The sequence below is a fragment of the Thalassophryne amazonica genome, chromosome 1 (assembly GCF_902500255.1).
Source record: "Thalassophryne amazonica chromosome 1, fThaAma1.1, whole genome shotgun sequence".
Taxonomy (NCBI): Eukaryota; Metazoa; Chordata; class Actinopteri; order Batrachoidiformes; family Batrachoididae; genus Thalassophryne; species Thalassophryne amazonica.
Window position 1 is genome coordinate 152,630,070 of NC_047103.1, and position 20,699 is coordinate 152,650,768.

Sequence of the window (20,699 nt, forward strand, 5' to 3'; positions counted from 1 at the left end):
ATCATCATGCAATGTTGCAAAAGATGTTGGTTGTTCACAGTCAGCTGTGTCTAAACTCTGGACCAAATACAAACAACATGGGAAGGTTGTTAAAGGCAAACATACTGGTAGACCAAGGAAGACATCAAAGCGTCAAGACAGAAAACTTAAAGCAATATGTCTCAAAAATCGAAAATGCACAACAAAACAAATGAGGAACAAATGGGAGGAAACTGGAGTCAACGTCTGTGACTGAACTGTAAGAAACCGCCTAAAGGAAATGGGATTTACAGACAGAAAAGCTAAACGAAAGCCATCATTAACACCTAAACAGAAAAAACAAGGTTACAATGGGCTAAGGAAAAGCAATCGGCTGAATGGATGAAAGTCATTTTCAGTGATGAATCTCAAATCTGCATTGGGCAAGGTGATGATGCTGGAACTTTTGTTTGGTGCCATTCCAATGAGATTTATAAAGATGACTGCCTGAAGAGAACATGTAAATTTCCACAGTCATTGATGATATGGGGCTGCATGTCAGGTAAAGGCACTGGGGAGATGGCTGTCATTACATCATCAATAAATGCACAAGTTTACGTTGATATTTTGGACACTTTTCTTATCCCATCAATTGAAAGGATGTTTGGGGATGGTGAAATCATTTTTCAAGATGATAATGCATCTTGCCATAGAGCAAAAACTATGAAAACATTCCTTGCAAAAAGACACATAGGGTTAATGTCATGGCCTGCAAATAGTCCGGATCTTAATCCAATTGAAAATCTTTGGTGGAAGTTGAAGAAAATGGTCCATGACAAGGCTCCAACCTGCAAAGCTGATCTGGCAACAGCAATCAGAGAAAGTTGGAGCCAGATTGATGAAGAGTACTATTTGTCACTCATTAAGTCCATGCCTCAGAGACTGCAAGCTGTTATAAAAGCCAGAGGTGATGCAACAAAATACTAGTGATGTGTTGGAGCGTTCTTTTGTTTTTCATGATTCCATCATTTTTTCCTCAGAATTGAGTGATTCCATATTTTTTTCCCTCTGCTTGGTCTAAAAAAGTAACCGTTACTGACTGCCACAATTTTTTTTCCTGATTTCTTATAGTGTTTCTTAAAGCCAGAAAGTTGCCATTTGAAATGACTTTAGTTTTGTGTCATGTCTGTGATCTGCTTTTTTTCTACAAAATTAAACAACTGAATGAACATCCTCCGAGGCCGGTGATTCCATAATTTTTTGCCAGGGGTTGTATAAAATGTTCATCCAAACATAGTAATGTATAAAATCTACTCACTATAAAACGATAAGTATTTTTAACCTGGAGTTAGCTTATTTCGACAGGAAAAATATACATATACATACATTTATGCTCCTAACGTAAAATACAGAAAATGTTTTACTTACTAGGCTATAAATACACTGAATACAATTATAAACAAAAACTTTGACAGAAAAAAACTAAACAAAAAAATGCGCATGCGCAGTTGCACGTCAAGCAAGTTACATCATCTCCACATGTGGAGTTGCGTGAGGCACCTCATCTCGACGGGTGACATCTTCAAGTCCGGGGTAGAGCGATGTGTGCATACGCACACATGCACAGTAGCACGACACACCTCATCTCGATGTTCACCTCATCTCGACGGGACACCCTCCACCCAAAGAAATCATACTAGAATTTCAGAAACGTATGTATGTGTATTTATTTTGGTTTATCTGTCTCTTTGCTCCCCTACTCATTGTAGGTCCTGGGCCACATTCCACCAAACTTGGTATATGGATGAAGGTGAACCCCGGAATTGCCCTTAAAGAGTTTGTTTTGGCAATGGTCAAGGTATTTTGGTCAAAGGTCAGAATGGGGACTTTTCACTATAATGTCCAGCAAACACCCTACATATGTTATGAAATTGCCCAATTGCAGTTGAAATCACCAAATGTCAATTATTGGGTTCACGTTATTTGAGGTCAGAGTTCACATTTAGAGTTTTCAGGGATATGCAGCAAACAAGGCACCCATATGCAGGTTGGGGTGATGGCTAAGTGGTTAGTGAGCTTGTTTTCGGAGCAGAAGGTTCTCAGTTCAAGACCACCCCTGCCCATTCTTCATGAAATGCGGAGTTGCATCAGGAAGGGCATCTGGCATAAAGCTTGTACCAAATCTACATGCAGGTCCATCTGATCTGGGATCTGCTGTGGTGACTCTGAGTGGAAACAAAGGGAGAAGCTGAATGGACTAACGTAAGGCACACAATTGGAATTGGGTACCAGCAAGGTTAAATTTTGCCAAAGGTCAATTGCTGGGGTCATGCCTGCCTGTCTGTCTGTTAGCCATCTCCTGCCACATGTCAAATTGCAGGAGCCTTCATGCCCATGTGTACTACCCAAAGTCTGTCATGGCTGAATGCCATGATAATGTGAGATACGTATGCACTTGGACTTTGTGCAGTGGCTTTAATACTCTAAATATAATTATATATTTTACATATGTGTATGTTTAAATACTTAGGGTACTATCTTTATTTTCTAAAGTGCATAACACAAGTGCATTTGAGGTATGTCTGGTTCTACTTTGCTATTTCCATGTTGTAACATATGCTAGGATTGCTTGTTATTCTCACCGGGCAGCGTGTTGAAGTCATCAATGAGGAGCATGTGCTCGCTGTCTGGGTCAGAGGCGATTAGATTCAACTCTCGCAGGAAGTCAGCCTGCGTTGGGTCCGACGTATTGGCAATCCCCAGAGCAAACATCTCAATATTGGCAGCGTGAGCCTCTCGCACCGCTATGTCCAGCTTGACCGGCTCTCGTTTATCAGTCTGCCCATCCGTAATCACAATAGCCACTTTGCTGACTCCTAATCGGGAGCTATAGAAGGCTTCATGTGTGGCCTTTCGGATAGCTGTGCCGGTGTAGGTCCCTTCTCCCATGTAGGGCATGTTCCTGACGGCCTGCTTGATGTCCTCTTTGGTTACGAAACGGGCCAAGTTAAACATCAACTTCACCTCCAGGCTGTACAGTACCAGGCCGATCCTTGTGGAGTTCCGGCCCACTGTGACACGGTCCACCAATGCTGTTACAAAGTCCTTAATTATCTCAAAGTTCTCTGGACCCACACTCTCTGAGCTGTCAATGACAAACACCAGCTCCATAGGCCTCTCCTTACATTTTATTCCACATCCTGGAATGGGTCACATGGACATGTAAGATTATGCCCAAAATGTCAACTCATCAGAATTCAAGCTACAGATTTAGCCTTTAGCCTTCACTTACAGAATAATATAATATTGAAAAGTAACAGCATATATAACGACAAGACACTTTACCACAGATTTCTTTGATCATTCGAATGACATCCTCCCTCTGAAATGAGCAGAGCATGAACAAGTCAATGAAAACAACAATCTAATCTAAACACCTGATGTGAAAATGAATATAAAAGAGAGGACTTACAGTGAGCCCAGATTCACCTTTGACACCAGGTCGACCCTATAATAAAATTGAAATGCATATTTTATTTATTTATATTTTTTATTTGTGTATTTATTGTAAATTAGAAGGATTTCTGACACATGAAAATACACGCAACAAAAACAGAAGTGATAATATGATGACAATGGATTTTCTTCATATATGGTGCATCCAGAAAGTATTCACAGCACTTATTCTACATTTTGTTATGTTAGAGCCTTAATCCAAAATGGCGTAAATTAATGTTTTCTCTCAAAATTCTACTCACAAGAACATATAATAGCAACATGAAAATATATACTTCTTTAATTTTTGCAAATTTATTAAAAATAAAAACCTAAGAACTCACATGTACATAAGTATTTACAGCCTTTGCTCAGAACTTTGTTGATGCAGCTTTGGCAGCAATTACAGCCTGAAGTCTTATATGATGCCAACAAGCTTGGTGCACCTATCTTTGGGCAGTTTTGTCCATTCCTCTTTGCAGCACCTCTCAAGCTCCATCAGGTTGTATGGGGAGCACCAGTACACAGCCATTTTCAGATCTCTTCAGAGCTGTTCAATTGGCTTCAGATCTGGGCTCTGACTGGGCCACTCAAGGACATTCACAGAGTTGTCCTGAAGTCACTCCTTTGATATCTTGGCTGTGTGCTCAGGGTCATTGTCCTGCTGAAAGTTGCCCCAGTCTTAGGTCCAGAGCGCTCTGGAGCAGGTTTTCATCCAGGATGTCTCTGTACATTGCTGCATTAATCTTTCCCCCATCCTGACTAGTCTCCCAGTTCCTGCTGCTAAAAAACATCCACACAGCATGATGCTACCACCACCATGCTTCACTGTAGGGATGGAGCCTGGTTTCCTCCAAACATGATGCCTGGCATTCAAGCCAAAGTGTTCAGTCTGTCTCAAAAGACTTGTATTGAGAATTTTGTTTCTCATTGTCTGAGAGTCCTTCAGGTGCCTTTTGGCAACCTCCATGTGGGCTGACATGTGCCTTTTAGTAAGGAGTGGCTTCTGTTTGGCCACTCTACCATATAGGCCTGATTGGTGGATTGCTGCAGAGATGGTTGTCCTTCTGAAAGATTCTCCTCTCTCCACAGAGGAATACTGGAGCTCAGACAGTCAGTTTAAACAGATGGCCAGCTCTAGGACATGCCCTGGTTGATCAAAACTTCTTCCATTTAAGGATGATGGAGGCCACTGCGCTCATTGGCACCTTCAAGCACTAGAAATGTTTCTGTAACCTTCCCCAGATTTGTGCCTTGAAACAAGCCTGTTTCAGAGGTCTACAGACAATTCCTTTGACTTCATGCTCAGTTTGTGCTCTGACAAGCACTGTCAACTGTGGGAGCTTACATGTAGACAGGTGTGTGCCTTTTCAAATCATGTCAATCAACTGAATTTTTCCACAACTGGACTCCAGTTAAGCTGTAGAAACATCTCAAGGATGATCAGTGGAAACAGGAGGCACCTGAGCTCAAGTTTGAGCTTCATGGCAAAGCCTGTGAATACTTATTTACATGTGATTTCTTAGGTTTTTTTTTTAGTCTTATTAAATTAGTTAAAATCTAAAAAAAAAAAAATAAAATACTTTTTTCACATTGTCATTATGGGGTATTGTGTGTAAAACGTGTGAGGAAAAACAATGAATTTCATCCATTTTGGACTATGGCTGTAACGTAAGAAAACTGATGCACTGTAAGATATTTGCTGAATTTCACTGAGCTTTCTAATTGCACAACCTGCAAATCTTTCAAAATCTGATGTGAATTCAACTTTTCTGGAAATAGTTTTGGTTTTAGACTCATATGGGTTAAAACCATGACATGCTGAGGAAACTCAGTTTTCCGGGATGTCACTCTGGGACAGATGGCACTGCTACACAACATATGCTAGTGTTAGCTTCATGGGGCCAAAGAAATATGGTGACTTTCAATTACGACAGAATGTGTCTGAAAAAAAAGGACCACATACAATGTACAATGGTAGCAGGAACACAGTGATGGAAAGACTGTATCTAATAAAGAGCACCAGAGGTCCAATTAGGAAGAAATCCAGAGAAAGTCTTGACAAACTTCATGTAAATGTTTTGCTGGATATCTGCTAGATAGGTAAGCCACCACTCACACAGGTCTGTCTCATAGACCCAAATTGTATAATTTACCAGCAATAAAATTAGCTTTGATATTGCGATATACCATAGAAATAATGGTACTTCACAATTATTACATTTCAAACACAAAGTACATTTTTTTCAACTTTGTGAAAAATTGAAAGGGACTACAACACTCATGCAGTAATGACCCAAAACAACAAAATTCACCCAAATTATTCTGAGAGCCAAGTTTATATTTGCACCAATTAAACATTTTTCCTCATAAATGACCAACAAGTATTGTTTTGACCTTGAACCCCAACAAAATGCCACTTCACTGCATTTAAGAAAAGTATCATTGAGCCTCTGGAGATGTAAAGGAAAATAGGAATACTTTGACTCCAGAATTGACACTAGAGGGAATATATTTAAGGCAAAAATTGAGTACAAGAATAAAGTAGAAAATACATTTTTCAGTGGCAATATAAAACAAGCCTGGGAAGGTCTAAATACACTGATGGGCAAATCCACTAAGAAATGTGATGCTCTTACAACCATTAATCAATGTTTTGTTAAACAGTTTCTTCTGTAGATTTGATAAAGTGGATGATAAACAGGAATGTGATGAGATCTGTAAAAATCTTCCAGCAGGAGCTCCCACAGCCATCACTGAGGATGACGTGGCTAAAAGTCTTTCTAAACTGAAGCCAAAGAAGGCCACTGGCCCAGATGGCCTGAAAGCCCGTCTACTCAAAGACTGTGCTCCTCAATTAAAAGGAGTCTTTTCCAGATTGTTTAATTCCCTTCTTGTCACAGGAGTGCCCAAATCTTGGAAATTCTCCATAATAAGGCCTATACCAAAAAAGCCAGGGGCAAGCAAACCTGAAGATTTTTGGCCCATTGCCATAACGTCCATATTATGTAAAACTAGGGAGAGAGTTTTAGTTGACGTCCTGACCACCACAGTGGTCAGTGAACTAGACCCTCTGCAGTTTGCCTATAAGAGGGACAGAGGTACTGATGATGCTGGATTGATCTTGCTGGACATGATCTCAAAGCAGCTTTCACTTGCTAAAGCATATGCTCGGGTTCTGTTTGTAGACTTCAGTGCAGCTTTTAATTCTATGAAATTACATATTCTTCTGAAAAGGCTGGCTGATTTAAATGTTGAAAAGGGCATGATGCCCTGGATCAGAGACTTTCTGTCTTGTCGCCCTCAAAGAGTTTGTGCTAACAACATTCTGTCAGGAGAGCTCATCATAAGCACTGGCTGCCCACAGGGTAGCGTTCTTTCACCTCTGCTCTTCTCTCTTTTACAAACGAATTTGCAGTTAATGACACAAACTTTAAACTGATTAAATACGCGGATGACATGGCCCTAGTCAGCCTGCTACAGAAGTGTGACTCCTCTGGCGAAGCCTCCTATCTCGCTCACATTAAGGCTCTTGAAGCTTGGTGTCTCGACAGCCAGCTGGAAATCAATGTGTCTAAGACAAAGGAGCTTGTTTTTCACACAAAGCAAGAACTGACCGTGCAGCCAGTTTCACTCGATGGCCAGCTTGTTGAAATGGTTGAAACTTTTAAATATCTTGGTACAGTTCTTGATAGTCACTTGAGCTTCTTTGAAAACACTGATTTTATCTTTAAGAAATGTTCACAGCGACTCAGTCTTCTCAGAAGATTGAGTTGTCTTGGTGTTAATCCGCAGATTTTAGAGCTTGTGTATTCTGCACATATTGAGAGTATTTTAACATTTCATCTTTGTGTTTGGTTTGGTCACTTGAGTTGTAAATGTAAGGACAAACTAAATAGAATTGTAAAAATGGCGGGGAAAATTGTGGGAAAACCCCAGAAGCCTCTGGCCCACATTTACACTGACAGGATGAGGAGGAAAGCTGAGAGAGTCCGGGCAGACAGCTCTCATCCTCTGCCCTGTCAGTTTGAGCTCTTGAAGTCTGGGAGGCACTACAGAGCTCCTCTGGCCAAAGGTTCTTTTAAAAAATCTTTTATACCAAATGCCGTCACCATAATGAACTCAAAAAAGTGACCACTCCACAAATTAAACCTGAACTGCTTTACTTCTGTTTTATTTGATTTTATTAGATCTTACTGTACGTTTTATTTATCTTACTAGGTCTTATTCTATTTCTTCTTTTACTTCCATGTATTTTATGTATCTTATTTTTGTTTTATTCGTGTGTTTGTATGAATGTTTTATGACTGTTTTTTCGTCTTTTTTGTGCTGGTGAGCCAAAGACAATTTTCCGCATCGGTGGACAATAAAGAATTATTCTATTCTATTCTATTCTATTCTATTCTATTCTATTCTATTCTATACAACCACTCAAAAATTTTATTTGGGGTTGGCTTTCCACATAGGTGGTGTGTCCATGATTGGAACATTTGAAAATTGAAACATTGCAGACTCACAGATTCTCCTGGGACTCCAGGGTCACCCACATCTCCCTTAAATCCTTTCATTCCCCTCTCTCCTGCTGCACCACGGTCACCCTGTCACACACAGCCAAAAGTCAATGATTGGATCACACGAGTGAATCTAACATGCACAGCAGTTTGTAAAAGTTCCAGATGACTCACTTTAGCCCCAGGGAAGCCCTCTCCAGGTTGGCCACGTGGCCCTGGCACACCCTGGGACCCCTGCTCGCCCTGAAGCAAACAGATCAACACAGTTTGACACAGAAAAAACTAACTGATAGAGATGGGACACCAATACAGTGTGTGCCACACAGTTACATGTGCCTCCAGTGAAATTATTATGCTCAAAATCTTACAAATAACCTCATCTCTCAGTTGTTTTTATGTTTCAGAAATCGTTCTGGACGCAAATAAGAAAGCTCGTACAGGAGAACAGAGCCACTTACACACGCTACCTTAGGGTTCGGTCACACCAGGAAAAAAAATCTGGTTGGAGACCGCAACACCACTCAAATGAGCATGAACATGTGCAATCATCTTGATATTGCATTGCAACCACAAATCCCTGTAGTGGAGCTGTCAAAGATGGAGAACAGTTCTGTAGCTACCTGCAGTCAGGCTCACATTCACATGGTGATATAATGGCCATAAGACGGAGTCTGACAGCAAGTCACCTGCTATGTGTGTGCAAGTGAATGTATCACAGTTGTCAGTTACATGTAAAAAGTATGAATGAATACAGGGGATGGCCTTCACAAATAGTGGAACAGTGCAAATCTGTTGCCATCTGTTGTTTCTGTGGTGCAAGCTGCCTCTGTGTGGCTGCATGCAATGTGGCAAAAACAACAGGATCACTGACTGAATTTAATTTAATAGTATTACTACTACATGGATAATACAATCTTCATTTCATTCAGAAGCATTTGGATTAAAACCCGCTCTGGTTCCTCACTTCAATGATGAATGTGACTCATGATCCATGTGCAAAGCTGCAAATTAGTTCCTCTTCTGCATCCATGAAAAGCTCATCATACATGCTGCATTAATGCAGAAAAATAAATTGAGATTTTATTGCAACATATATGCTGCCTTCAAGCATAGGTAACATGACCAGGAATCAAAGCAAAATCAACATATTGATAGCCCAACTCCTTATCCCAAAGGCTGATGTGAGTTTAAATAATCCTTCAAAAATGTAATCGGGACAAATGCTATATATAAAAACCATCTAGATTATAATCTAGATGGTTTTACCAGCAGGAATCAGCCAGAATGTTTGTTCTTGTTGGGTTAAAAGAATGCAACACCTAATTGTTAGCAGACACAAATATAGAGGACAGTTCATTACCATCAGTGCAGGACAAGGGGTACTATCTATCAACCCATTTCCTACAGTGGAAGTTGTAGGACATATTTTAGGGTCCAACACCTTTGTTTGCATTTCCACCAAAGGATCCACCCCTGAAAGGTGGTTTTTGAGTGCGATGTAAGTCCTTGCTCTGGGGTAGGGACTTCTGAGCAGCCCTGAAAGACTGTTGAATGAAGCTTGACACTGATTGGCTGTTAACTCACACGGGAGATATGTCTTCAGCAAGAAGCATCAAGCAAGACTACTGAAATAAGAGCAAGAGCAAAAGAACTGAAACTTGTGGAATTATGTCACTGCATACATAACTGTATGAACCCGGTGTCTTCAACACAACAAAAACATAATGGCTAAGAAGGCCATTACCCAGCTGTTCTTGTGAACATTTGCAACATTTGGGAGGTAGGTTGGGTTCCCACAGTGGAAATGGACTTTTTTATTGCATGGAAACAGATGCCTCAATTGCTATACTGTTTCCTACAGAATGTGGGTGACAACAACAACTTATGCCATACCTTCGGTCCTTGTACACCTTGTCCTGGAGGCCCAGTTGGCCCTGGTGGTCCAGGTCGTCCTGTGTTACCCTGAAGCAAAGGAGGTACAGAATTTTTTTGAAATTGACCTTACCCAGGAACAATCAGTCTAACCACTGTGACACAACATGACACTTGCTTCCAAAAGATTACAGACCTGTTATTGTATTCTAGAGTTGGATAAATTCATACCCAACACTAGAATTAAGGCCCATTCACACTATGATGTGAAGGGGATAGCGCTGGCTGACATCAAATTCACAAAAATCACTGTGAAATGGCAGTGAAGGTGCACTCCAGGGGTCCAATGTTCCTGTCTGCAATGCAGTTTGATGTAGCCCAGCAGGGGGTGCCATTGTACTGGTGGGGTTCAACCTTTGGGGACGGTCCACTGACTCACACAGGACTTAGTTTAACTTTTACCATTGGAAAGCTGGGGCATTTGTAGTGCACTCCTCAGAGTACGAGCTTAGTTTGGCGGAGTTGATCATTGACTCAAAGTATGAGACATCATGTGATGTAGCCTATCTACGCTAGACGTAACTCTACGGTTGCGCTACTTGTACTGGTGCATCACCGAGACAGGTTCTCCAAATTCCTTCACATTTCTTCATTTTTCTGCATATTTCTTCATGCCCATGTGATCTAGAGGAGTTGGTGCATCCAGTCAAGCCTCTGACGTAGGCTAGTGGAGCCCGCCAGGGAGAATGGAGCAATAACGCCGTGCAAACAGAGGTGATGTAGCAGCAGTGGAGTTCAGCTGTTGCCGGCGTTTTACCATGAAGATCAAATATTTTTAGCATGTTGAAATTATTTTGGTATCATGATGAACTCAGTGTTGCCCGACTGACACCGACTAAGCTCCTGAGGAATCTGGTGGACCTCAGCTCTGGTCAGTGGTTAGCAACATTTCACTCTCCATCAGCAAACAGCAGATTAATCATCAGAGTGTGAATGGGCCATAAAGAATTAAAAGAAAATATGCTAAATATCCGGATCAGAGTGGGGAACCGTGTCTTTTAGGATATATGAATAATAACATTTGCTTTATTTCAAACAGTACAAGACCATGGACTGGAGGATTCTCTGACAGTGTGCACTTAATTTGTTTACTGTTGAGCACTTGTAGACTTGAACAGACTGGCTGAACTCACTTATGCTCTCAGCCGCTCCTTGTGCATCATCAAAGCTGGTGATAATAAGTGTGGCAGCTCTCAGAGCTTTGCAAACCCTGGTCAGAAACATGCAGGGAGCCTGGACGTGACATCTGAGGACATATGGATGTTGGGTGTTGTTTTGGATCAGACGCATATGTCTGTGGAGATTCATTCTTTGGTCTGATGTTTCAGAGTGCTGTAGGGAAAACCATGATCAACATCCTGACCAGAATATCAGGCTACGATGATGGCCGGGTTCACACTCTGAATAAAGCACTCTGCAAAACCACGACTCTCTGTCTGGAGCTACAATTAATTCTTCAGAGAACGACTCAATTGTGGCCATCTGGTTGTGTGTCAAATAAAATTACTGAAGCCTCCCTGGATAAATAAACGGATTTGTTTGTGCAGAACCAGAGCACAAAACCTATTACACTGATGAAAACAGGCTACAACATTAAAACTAAGAACATAATTTAAAAAAGTGGAAGATATAAAGTACCGGAGGTCCTTGGAGGGCCTTCACCTGAGGTCCTGGTAAACCGGGCAATCCTCGGAAACCAACGTCTCCCTGAATATAAGGAAACAACGGTCAGGAAATATGACCATTTCCACGCAGTGTGAAAAAATCAATCACTGAGTAAAATCTGTTTTTCATTAATTAGTTTCTTTAAAGAACAACCGCTGGGAACCTTCAATGATTTCCAATGGAGATTAAACCTAACTGAAAATGATCTGAATATTATGTACATGCCCACAGAATCATCAATCGGTTGTTTTCAAACTATGACAAAGAACAATTGATTTCCATTAGCAATTCTAAAATCTTTCAAAAAGACTTGTTCTGAAGAAAAAAATGACCTCATGTTCATTTCATTTAAAATGGTTCATACTGTATGCCATCGTTTTTATTAAAGTAAGTTTCTTCGGCTTCTCCCTTTTTTTTCTACCCACTCAGGATCACTGCAGAAGATCAGATACGGATCTGCATGTTGATTTGGAACAGGTTTTACACAGGATGCCCTTCCTGGTGCAATTCCACATTACAAAAGGAAACAGGCACAAGGGGTCTTGAACCAGGAACCTTCTGCAAGCACACTAACCACTTGGTTACTGCACCGCCCTAGTATTTAAATTTTATGTGTACCCTTTTTGGATGTGTTTTGTCGGCTCAGCGGGACACCCCACTACAGCACACCCCAACACATGTCCTCTTCCAACAGCCACGGCCATAGTAATTTGCAATGTTGAGAAATGTTGACAGGAGGAATAACAGGAAGACAGAGGACGGGAATGAGAAGAACAGTAGTAGACAGTAAATCAGTATTGATCAGTATGTCTGGTATTTGTATTGTGTATTTATATTTATATAGGGATCAATAAAGTTCTAGCTAATCTAATCTAAAAAAGATATGTCACCATCCCCAGTCACACGTTTTATCCATTCTTTAATTACAGTTTTACTTTGTCAAACTGTACTGTTATGTGTCATGTGTACTCTGGAACAATGTTCAAAACACAAGTTTCAAAGGTTTCAAAATTTTTCAAAGCAGCACTTCGAGTTACCCTAAACTAATATTCGGTATTGAAGAAAAGTTTTGGCTCTATCGCCAGCGCATGTTTTATCTATTCTTTAATTACAGTTTTACTTCTGTGATGTATTATATGTCATATTTGACAGCATAGTGGGCGTCATGTTTCTCCCATGTTTGCTTGCTTAACTACGCTCATTAACTCATGCTCACAAAGGGCAGAGCAGGTATAACTGTGGGATATTACATAGGTGAGACAAAGTTGCTTTTGATATTGATCTGGTGCATCAAAGTTCACCACAAACTAATCACTCCAACCTCATTATCTGTTCCTCTTAATTTGGTGAGTTACAAGATGATAGCGTTTACTGTTTTTGATTTACCGTGTATAAAACCTTTCTGGGATGATCACTCACTCACCCACTCATCCACATTTTTTGCTGTATAAGCAAAGATCAAATCTTGGTTCTTGGTAAGTTGTGTCTTACATTAACTTGCTGAAAAATTGTATAATATAACCACTTTGAAGAAAAATATATTATCACCTTTTAGATTCAGTGATTTGGTCTGACAGACTGAAGTTCTCACCTTTGGTCCAGGGATGCCCACTCCTTCCAGGCCGGGTTCTCCCGGAAGCCCAGGCAGACCAGGAGGGCCCTAAACACAGGGGGAGATGAAGGTAGAATACTGTCAGAGATGGAGCAATGATTAAATTTCTGCTTCTCAGACAACATACAACCCCAGCCATAAGTTGTTTCTGTGCTTTTTGCCCCTGTGTCTGATTCATTTGGACAAATTCCTTCACCTTGACCTTTGTCCAAAGGTCAAGGTGAAGGAATTTGATTTGCTTCCAGATATGGACTAAATGTGGGTCACACTTTGTGGGACTCCAGAATTGCCCTGGTAGGGTCAGCTAGAGGTCAATCATTTGGGTGAAGGCCAGTGTCATCAGGGTTAAAGGTCAGCTTGTTGTAGCCTTTCTGTCTTCACCTAGTGTAGATAAAATTTTAAGCTTGCTCTGTGATCTTGACATTTGCTCAATTTTATCCCAATTTGAAACACTATTCTTGGGAAACAAGCAACCATTCCACCATGTTTAATCCATGTTGGTTGACCTTCAGTTTGACCTTTCAATGGCAGCCAAGATCAAAGGCCATGTGACCAACAGAAGAGACATATATGACTTTAATCTCATAGCAACCATGTGTATGTCTTTAGCCAGTTGCGAAGAACTGTCATTCAAGCTATTCCTGACTGATAAGCTTTAGGCCAAAACCTTTGACTTTATTACATTTTATTACATCCCCCAAGGACATAATAAAATCATTCCCGTTTATTTATTTATTTGTCTGTCTGTTAGCAGTATTATATCAAAACTACTGCACGGATTTTGACAAAAGTTTCACCACAGATATTAGGTCATGAAAGACTCCATTAAATTGTGGAGGTGATCCAGATCCGGATTCTGGATCAAGATTTCTCTTTATATAGGCTTTGAAGGATTACGTCAAAATTACTTCATGGATTCTCACCAAATTTGGACCATAGATAGATATTAGGGCATGGAAGACTCCACTGAATTTTAGAGGTGATCCAGATCTGGACTGGCAGATGTCAGAAATCTCTGTTTGCTCTTGTTTCAAAATCAAATCACTTTGTCTTTGGCTGACCCTCAGCTGTTCCACCAAGCTTGGTCCAGATCCTATTAAAACTGTTTGTTACTTTGTTCACACACACACACACACACACACACACACACACACACCACACACACTACGACACTGGTCCTTTGGGTGAACACAAGCAACTATTGTAGTGCTCCAAAAATGTCTCCCCAAAGGGCAGTGAGCTGGAACTGATGAGTGAGCAGATGATAGACAATTGGATGCAAGATCAGGAATAATGTGGAGATACATGGTGTGCATGTATAGATTTACGGATAGACATGTGGGCATGTCAGCATCTAAATCAGTTCCTTACCATCAGGCCTGGATAACCCTCTCCTTTGGGACCAAATGGACCTGTAGGGCCTGGACCTCCACGGTCTCCCTGCCAAGCAGAAAGACGAATCAATAACTCATTCATGCCAAACATACAAAGAGATGTAAATTAAAAAAGAAAGGTAGGAAATGGACACATGGCTTTTTGTGTGCTTCTTTCTGTGCGATTGAGACAGTGTAAAACATCAAGATGTAGGAATGTAAAACTAGAAAAGACAGTATAATAGATAAATTAGCTGAACTTTTAATGTAGAGCAGCAGCAGAATACAAACTGAAAACTGCAGCAGGTTGGTGAACATGTTCTATGTTCTTGTCAGATGGTTGCAAAAGAGCCGCATAATGAAAAAATGTGTTTGTGAGATCTGCTTACAATTAAGCTGATAACAGATTTTCTGAATGTAATAACATGTTCAGCTGTGATAATGTACTTGGACTTCATGTGGGTTATAAGTTATGCTCCACACTGTCATCCAAGACATGATTTTGATCTTGGATGTCTGGGTTACACTGAGTTTCACCTTGGACCAGGAAGTCCATAACCTGTCTCCCCAATCGGACCGGGTGGACACTCGGGCCAGGATCCCCCTGTGGCAGACGTCAGGTCTTTTTTAAAACAGAGTTGAAAAAGCTACTTGTCAGATGTTTCAATAGACCGTTGTTACTTCTGAGTGCGCATGCATAGCGGTGCGTAAATGTCTCAGGACAAAGCGTGACACTCCCAACTTTGTTGTCGGTATGGGTGGGAAACGTATTAATGCATATTCATCCCAAACATGTCCAAGGAGCGGCTCTCCCTACAGGCTAAGGAGGACCTGGTCCCTCTACAGAGTGGATTCTAGAACGGGTCGGACTGGACCAGTCACTTCTGCACAACACTCAGCCGCTTAAAAATCCCTTTTTTTGTTTTGTCGGTGGATCGTTAATGAGATTTATTTTTGTCACGAACAGAAAGCTGTGAACACTGATTGTGAATAAATGAGCACTGTGATGCTAATCAGCTTTTTCAGCTTTAAAATGTGTGATTTTTTCCCCCTCCTTTTGTCGGTGGCACGACAAAGCAACAGCAGGACAGAAAAACGCACTCAGAGCGCCGTACTGCACCGTATTGCACCGTATCTGCACCATACTGCACCGTACTGCACCGAGAGAATTTGTAAAACATGCTGCATTATTCACAAACAGTTTCCACAATAAGGAATTAAAGTATTTCCAAAACAAGGACATCTTATTTGGACACCAGTGTGTCTGTGATGAAGGATCCAGATGAAAGGAGGCAATAACAGGCCAGATTAAAAGACTTTATTTACTCTGTGTGCACAGGTCTGCTTCACATGAGTGAAACGTCCATTTCTGTTCATTAGAAAGATTGAAACTACAGGATTTAATGGCTTTATTCCTGTTTATGGGTATTTGTTTTGGATGGAAATGACAGGTTTTGACAGAAACATTAAAATGTCTCTCGGGTTCGAGTTGGGTTGGACAGGAATATGAACAATACGAACCAAACTTTAATGCCCTCCAGATCCAAGACCGACAGGCCTCTAATATGGATACTTTGGTTTACGATAAATTCATAGGTTCTCTGAGAGCTGCAGGAGACAGACGAGGGCAAGCTATGTGACCCCGAGATCTCCGGGCACAGGGCCAAAGTCAGAGAGGTCAGGTACACCTTTTAGTACGCTTGAATGTTTTTGATGAATGAATGGGAGATTGTGTTTTTATAACGTTCTGCAATCGACCTGAGAACACTGAAAATTTTGCTGATTTTCCAGTTTTCCTCCCAAACACAGCTATCATTTGATAAACCACAGAGCCCTATTTAAGTATTACAGAATAGAGCCTTTATTGTCATTGCACATATATTTAAAATGAAATTTGTCCTCTGCATTTAATCCATCCTCATTACAGTTAAACACAATCCAACCACTAGGAGCAGTGGGCAGCCACAGTCCGGCGCCCAGGGACCAGCTCCAGATGTAGAGACGCTGCCTTGGTCAGTCGCAGAGAAACGAGCAAACCCAAACCTGATTGTGGAGGAAACCGGAGTGCCCAGAGGAAACCCATGCAGACATGGGGAGAACATGCAGACTCCACACAGAAAGATTTGTGTGTAGTACGTTTCACTCAAGACATTAAAATATAGTTTCACACAAGCTGTTTTTATTGTTGTAATATTGAACTAGAGCACCGCACTCCAATTCCACAAAATTTTATCTTGGAAAAAAATTTCAAGGTAAAACTCCTGTTAGAAGTGGCTTTTCATGAGCTAAATTAGTTGTGATCAAATGTCAGAAGTGTGTATTTAGTTCATGCACTTAAATCAAAGTTTTTTTCTGGTGTTGTCAGGTTTTTTTCCCCCAACTTTTTCAGTTTATGAATTCTTTTTCAGATAATTTTCACAGAACATTGGTTATCTGCTCTGCACAATTTGTCACTGATTTTTGGCACTTGGTTTCCGACTGATAACTGGAAGACAAACAGCATACATTTGGAACCTCCATCCAGTTTGGTGGTGTCGTAAATTGACAACAGAGAAATGAGAGTGACTGAGGCACTTTTGATTAATGCAAAATGTCCACAAAATGGGACTTTTCATAATTAAATTCAAATGTCCACAAAATCCACACATGCCGATCCAGATCTGGATCATTTCAATTTATGAGACTGATTGAGGCATATTTTGATTAAGATTGGATGTAAATATACATTAAATGGGGCTTTCAATGGAGACAAAATGTATGTATGTCTGTCTCGTTAGTGTTTGTGTTCTCACGCCTTTATGTTTCGTTTAGTGACATGACTTTTGGTTTGCATTGCCTCCTGTGTTAGTGTGTGTGGGTGTATGCTGTCCTCATGTCCCAGCTGTGTGTAGGCGTGTCTCCCTCAGCTATCGTGGGTGTGTGGGTGTGTGCTGGCTCTGTGCCTCTGTTTTGTGTGGGTGTTGCTCCCTTGTCTATCATGTGTGTGTATCCCCACTCAGTGTCTTGTGTGTGTGTGTGTGTGTGTGCATATTATATTTCTAGCTCAGTCTCACGTTTTGTTTTCATCCTCCCGTCACGAAATGATTCAAATTTCGTGACGGGGTTTTTTTTTTTTAAACTCACTCACTACTAACCCTACTCCTTCCCCTAACCCTAACTATAATCACCTCAACCCCCCGCTGCACTTTTAATTACGTGCACCCATCATGGAATGAATTAGAATAAAATCGTGCTCCCATGATGAAAATTTTGCACTTTTCGTGACAATATGACAAGCCAATAGATTAATGTATACGAGGGCTGTCAATAAAGTAACGGTCCTTTTTATTTTTTTCAAAAACTATATGGATTTCATTCATATGTTTTTACGTCAGATATGCTTGAACCCTCGTGCGCATGTGTGAGTTTTTCCACGCCTGTCGGTGACGTCATTCGCCTGTGAGCACTCCTTGTGGGAGGAGTCGTCCAGCCCCTCGTCAGAATTTTCACTGAAAACCAGCTTAATTTTTCGAACCGTGTCCACTTCGATGTGTCTCACAGGTTTAGAAAAATTTTTGATCAAACAAAGCGCCAGTCTCTCAGCAACTTCTCAGACAAAGGAATTCCGACGAGGGGCTGGACGACTCCTCCCACAAGGAGTGCTCACAGGCGAATGACGTCACCGACAGGCGTGGAAAAACTCACGCATGCGCACGAGGGTTCAAGCATGTCTGACGTAAAAACATATGAATGAAATCCATATAGTTTTTGAAAAAAATAAAAAGGACCGTTACTTTATTGACAGCCCTCGTATTTCGTGCTGCTGAATCATGACATGCTGTGAGACTGGGTTGTATATTTCCCTGTCTGTGTTCTGTCCATTATGTTCCGTCACTGGTCAGATTTGTTCTTTGCCATTTTGTGTGCACTAATTATTTTGTATTCCTCGTTGCCTTGTTCCTGTAGTTCGTGATCATGTTTTAGTTCTAAATATCTTTTGTGTTCAGATCATCTTCTGATTTCGTTCTTAGTTATTATGTTTGTTTCTACCCTGTTGCTTATTGTTCACTCCCATGTTTCATGTTTGTTTTTGTATTATCATTTCTCCTCTTCTGCGGTTATGTTTGGTTATTGTGATTAGTTATTTTCCACTCAACCTGTGATGTCTGTTATGTTATTTTCCTAGCAGTTGTCTTCTTAGTTTTTGTCACCTTATGTTCTGTCCATTTCCTCATGCATTTTTGTTTCCCGTTCTCATTTTGACGCACCTGTTATAATTTGTTATTTTTGCATTTAAGCACTCCCCCTTTTCCTGCTCATTGCCAGTTCCTTCCTTCTCTCCTGATTCCTCTGTGAGTATGTTTGTGGATTCTGATGTTAATATATCCTACCTGTTGATTCATCATTTTGTTCTTTGGTGGCTGATCATTTTTGCTTTTGCCCAACCAGTTAGTTTCCCTTATTAATGACTCAATGGAGTCAAGTTTGTTGGTGGAGGTTATGATGACAAAAACGTGTGCACAGTGTGTACAGGATTACAGCTGACAGTGGTCATGTTCTCTATTAATTATTGTCTTATTGTTCAGATTGTCACATCTGGAACACGTTAATGGGACTTTGTCCAACTTTCTTTGGGCAAGTTACAGACATTTGTCTCAGTGGTATCCATAGATTAAGTCAGGTCCTTGTATTTACACACATATGCCAAACAATGTAACAACGGTCTATTGCTTTGGTCTGTTTTTAAAGCAACACTATAACAGGCTTCAGCAGTTTTGTAATATTGCTAAAATGAGAGGAGTTACCTTGGGACCGATGATGCCACGCCCTGGTAAACCAGGTAACCCCAACCTGCCTGGTATCCCGGGTTCACCCTGAAGTTTAATTACAGTAATTACAAGAAAAGTTCTTATAACAATTAAATCTTGCTCATTCACCAACTTCTACAAAGAAAATGTGGTCTTAGAGTTTCAAAAATATTAAAACTAGTAATTTCTAAGCAGCTAATTACCTTCGGTCCTGAGGGCCCAGTGATACCAGGTGGACCAGTTAAGCCTCTTATACCCCTTTGACCTTGGTCACCCTGATGCGGTGCATTGGGAAAAGAGTTAATCTGCTGGCTCTGGAATTTTGTGAGATGTACCCAAGTGGGGAATCAAAGTTTTTAACAGCATGAGTTCTTGTTTACCTTCTCACCCTGCGTTCCAATTCCAGGTGCTCCCTCTGTCCCTCTAAGACCTATCGGTCCTGGTTCTCCCTAAAAAAAGTTCAGAATTAATGACGCACTTCACTTTTGAGTATCTTCAGCAGCTTCATATTGAGGCAGTAACTATGTCAACCTACTTTCTGTCCAGGAGCTCCATCCTCCCCTGGCAACCCTGGTAAACCTGACATCCCTGGTGCTCCCGGTTCACCCTGAGGACAGATTCTTGATTACATTTTAAGGTTTTAACTGAAAGCTTTCAGCACTTAAAAAAAATATATCATAGTTTGAATACAAGGTATTGTCCCACCTTCGCTCCAGGTTCTCCAGCCCCTCTTTCTCCTGGGGCACCAGTCTCACCGGGCAACCCGTGGTCACCCTGTGTGAGACGTTATCAACTTTCAGTTAATACTTACAGTACAAGAGTACTTGAGCAGTAACCCCAAAGGGATATTTAAGTGTCCTTATCCTTTACAGTTTAAAAAAAGTAGAATAAATCTGGTGAAAGTAATTGGATGATATCATTATAATATATATGTCGCAGACATGAAGGAGCAAAGCTCTTCAGTATCTCAAGTTGCCATTTAGATCCTTCAGACTGTTTTTCAGTAAATGCTTCTGGAAAGCATTAGCATGGCTAAAAAACTTCATGCAATTTACACATTAAATAGTCACTGACTGCCCTCATGTGCTGTCAAAGTGCACACTGCCTCTCACTTTAGCATTCCTGGATTCAATGTTGACTCAACATTTAGCATTTCCTGTTTCAGTGTCGACTGTGCACTGAATTCCCGTGAGATCTCTTCGATTCAAGCGAGATCTCCTCTTTCTCCTTGTTTTAAATTTTCTTTTCTTTTTTAATTGAGACAAACAAAAGTTCCACAAAAACCTTACAGAAGATAAACATACCAGCGCAAAAACAACTTAATGAAAAACAGGTGAAGATCCTCTGCTGTAGCTCCAGGAAGTGT

At 40.8% G+C, this 20,699-nt stretch overlaps 1 protein-coding gene across 1 annotated transcript in view; it reads right to left on the minus strand.

The window, feature by feature from the left end:
- Window positions 1-20,699, minus strand: part of LOC117515755 (collagen alpha-1(XXVIII) chain-like) — an 88,276-nt gene that overhangs the window by 13,675 nt on the left and 53,902 nt on the right. Inside the window, 16 exon segments of the mRNA XM_034176465.1 lie at window positions 2,601-3,158; window positions 3,304-3,340; window positions 3,431-3,466; window positions 7,971-8,051; window positions 8,139-8,207; window positions 9,858-9,926; window positions 11,535-11,603; window positions 13,153-13,221; window positions 14,545-14,613; window positions 15,074-15,132; window positions 15,135-15,150; window positions 19,331-19,399; window positions 19,537-19,608; window positions 19,714-19,782; window positions 19,869-19,940; window positions 20,039-20,107. Coding sequence (XP_034032356.1) covers window positions 2,601-3,158; window positions 3,304-3,340; window positions 3,431-3,466; window positions 7,971-8,051; window positions 8,139-8,207; window positions 9,858-9,926; window positions 11,535-11,603; window positions 13,153-13,221; window positions 14,545-14,613; window positions 15,074-15,132; window positions 15,135-15,150; window positions 19,331-19,399; window positions 19,537-19,608; window positions 19,714-19,782; window positions 19,869-19,940; window positions 20,039-20,107 — 1,483 coding nt within the window.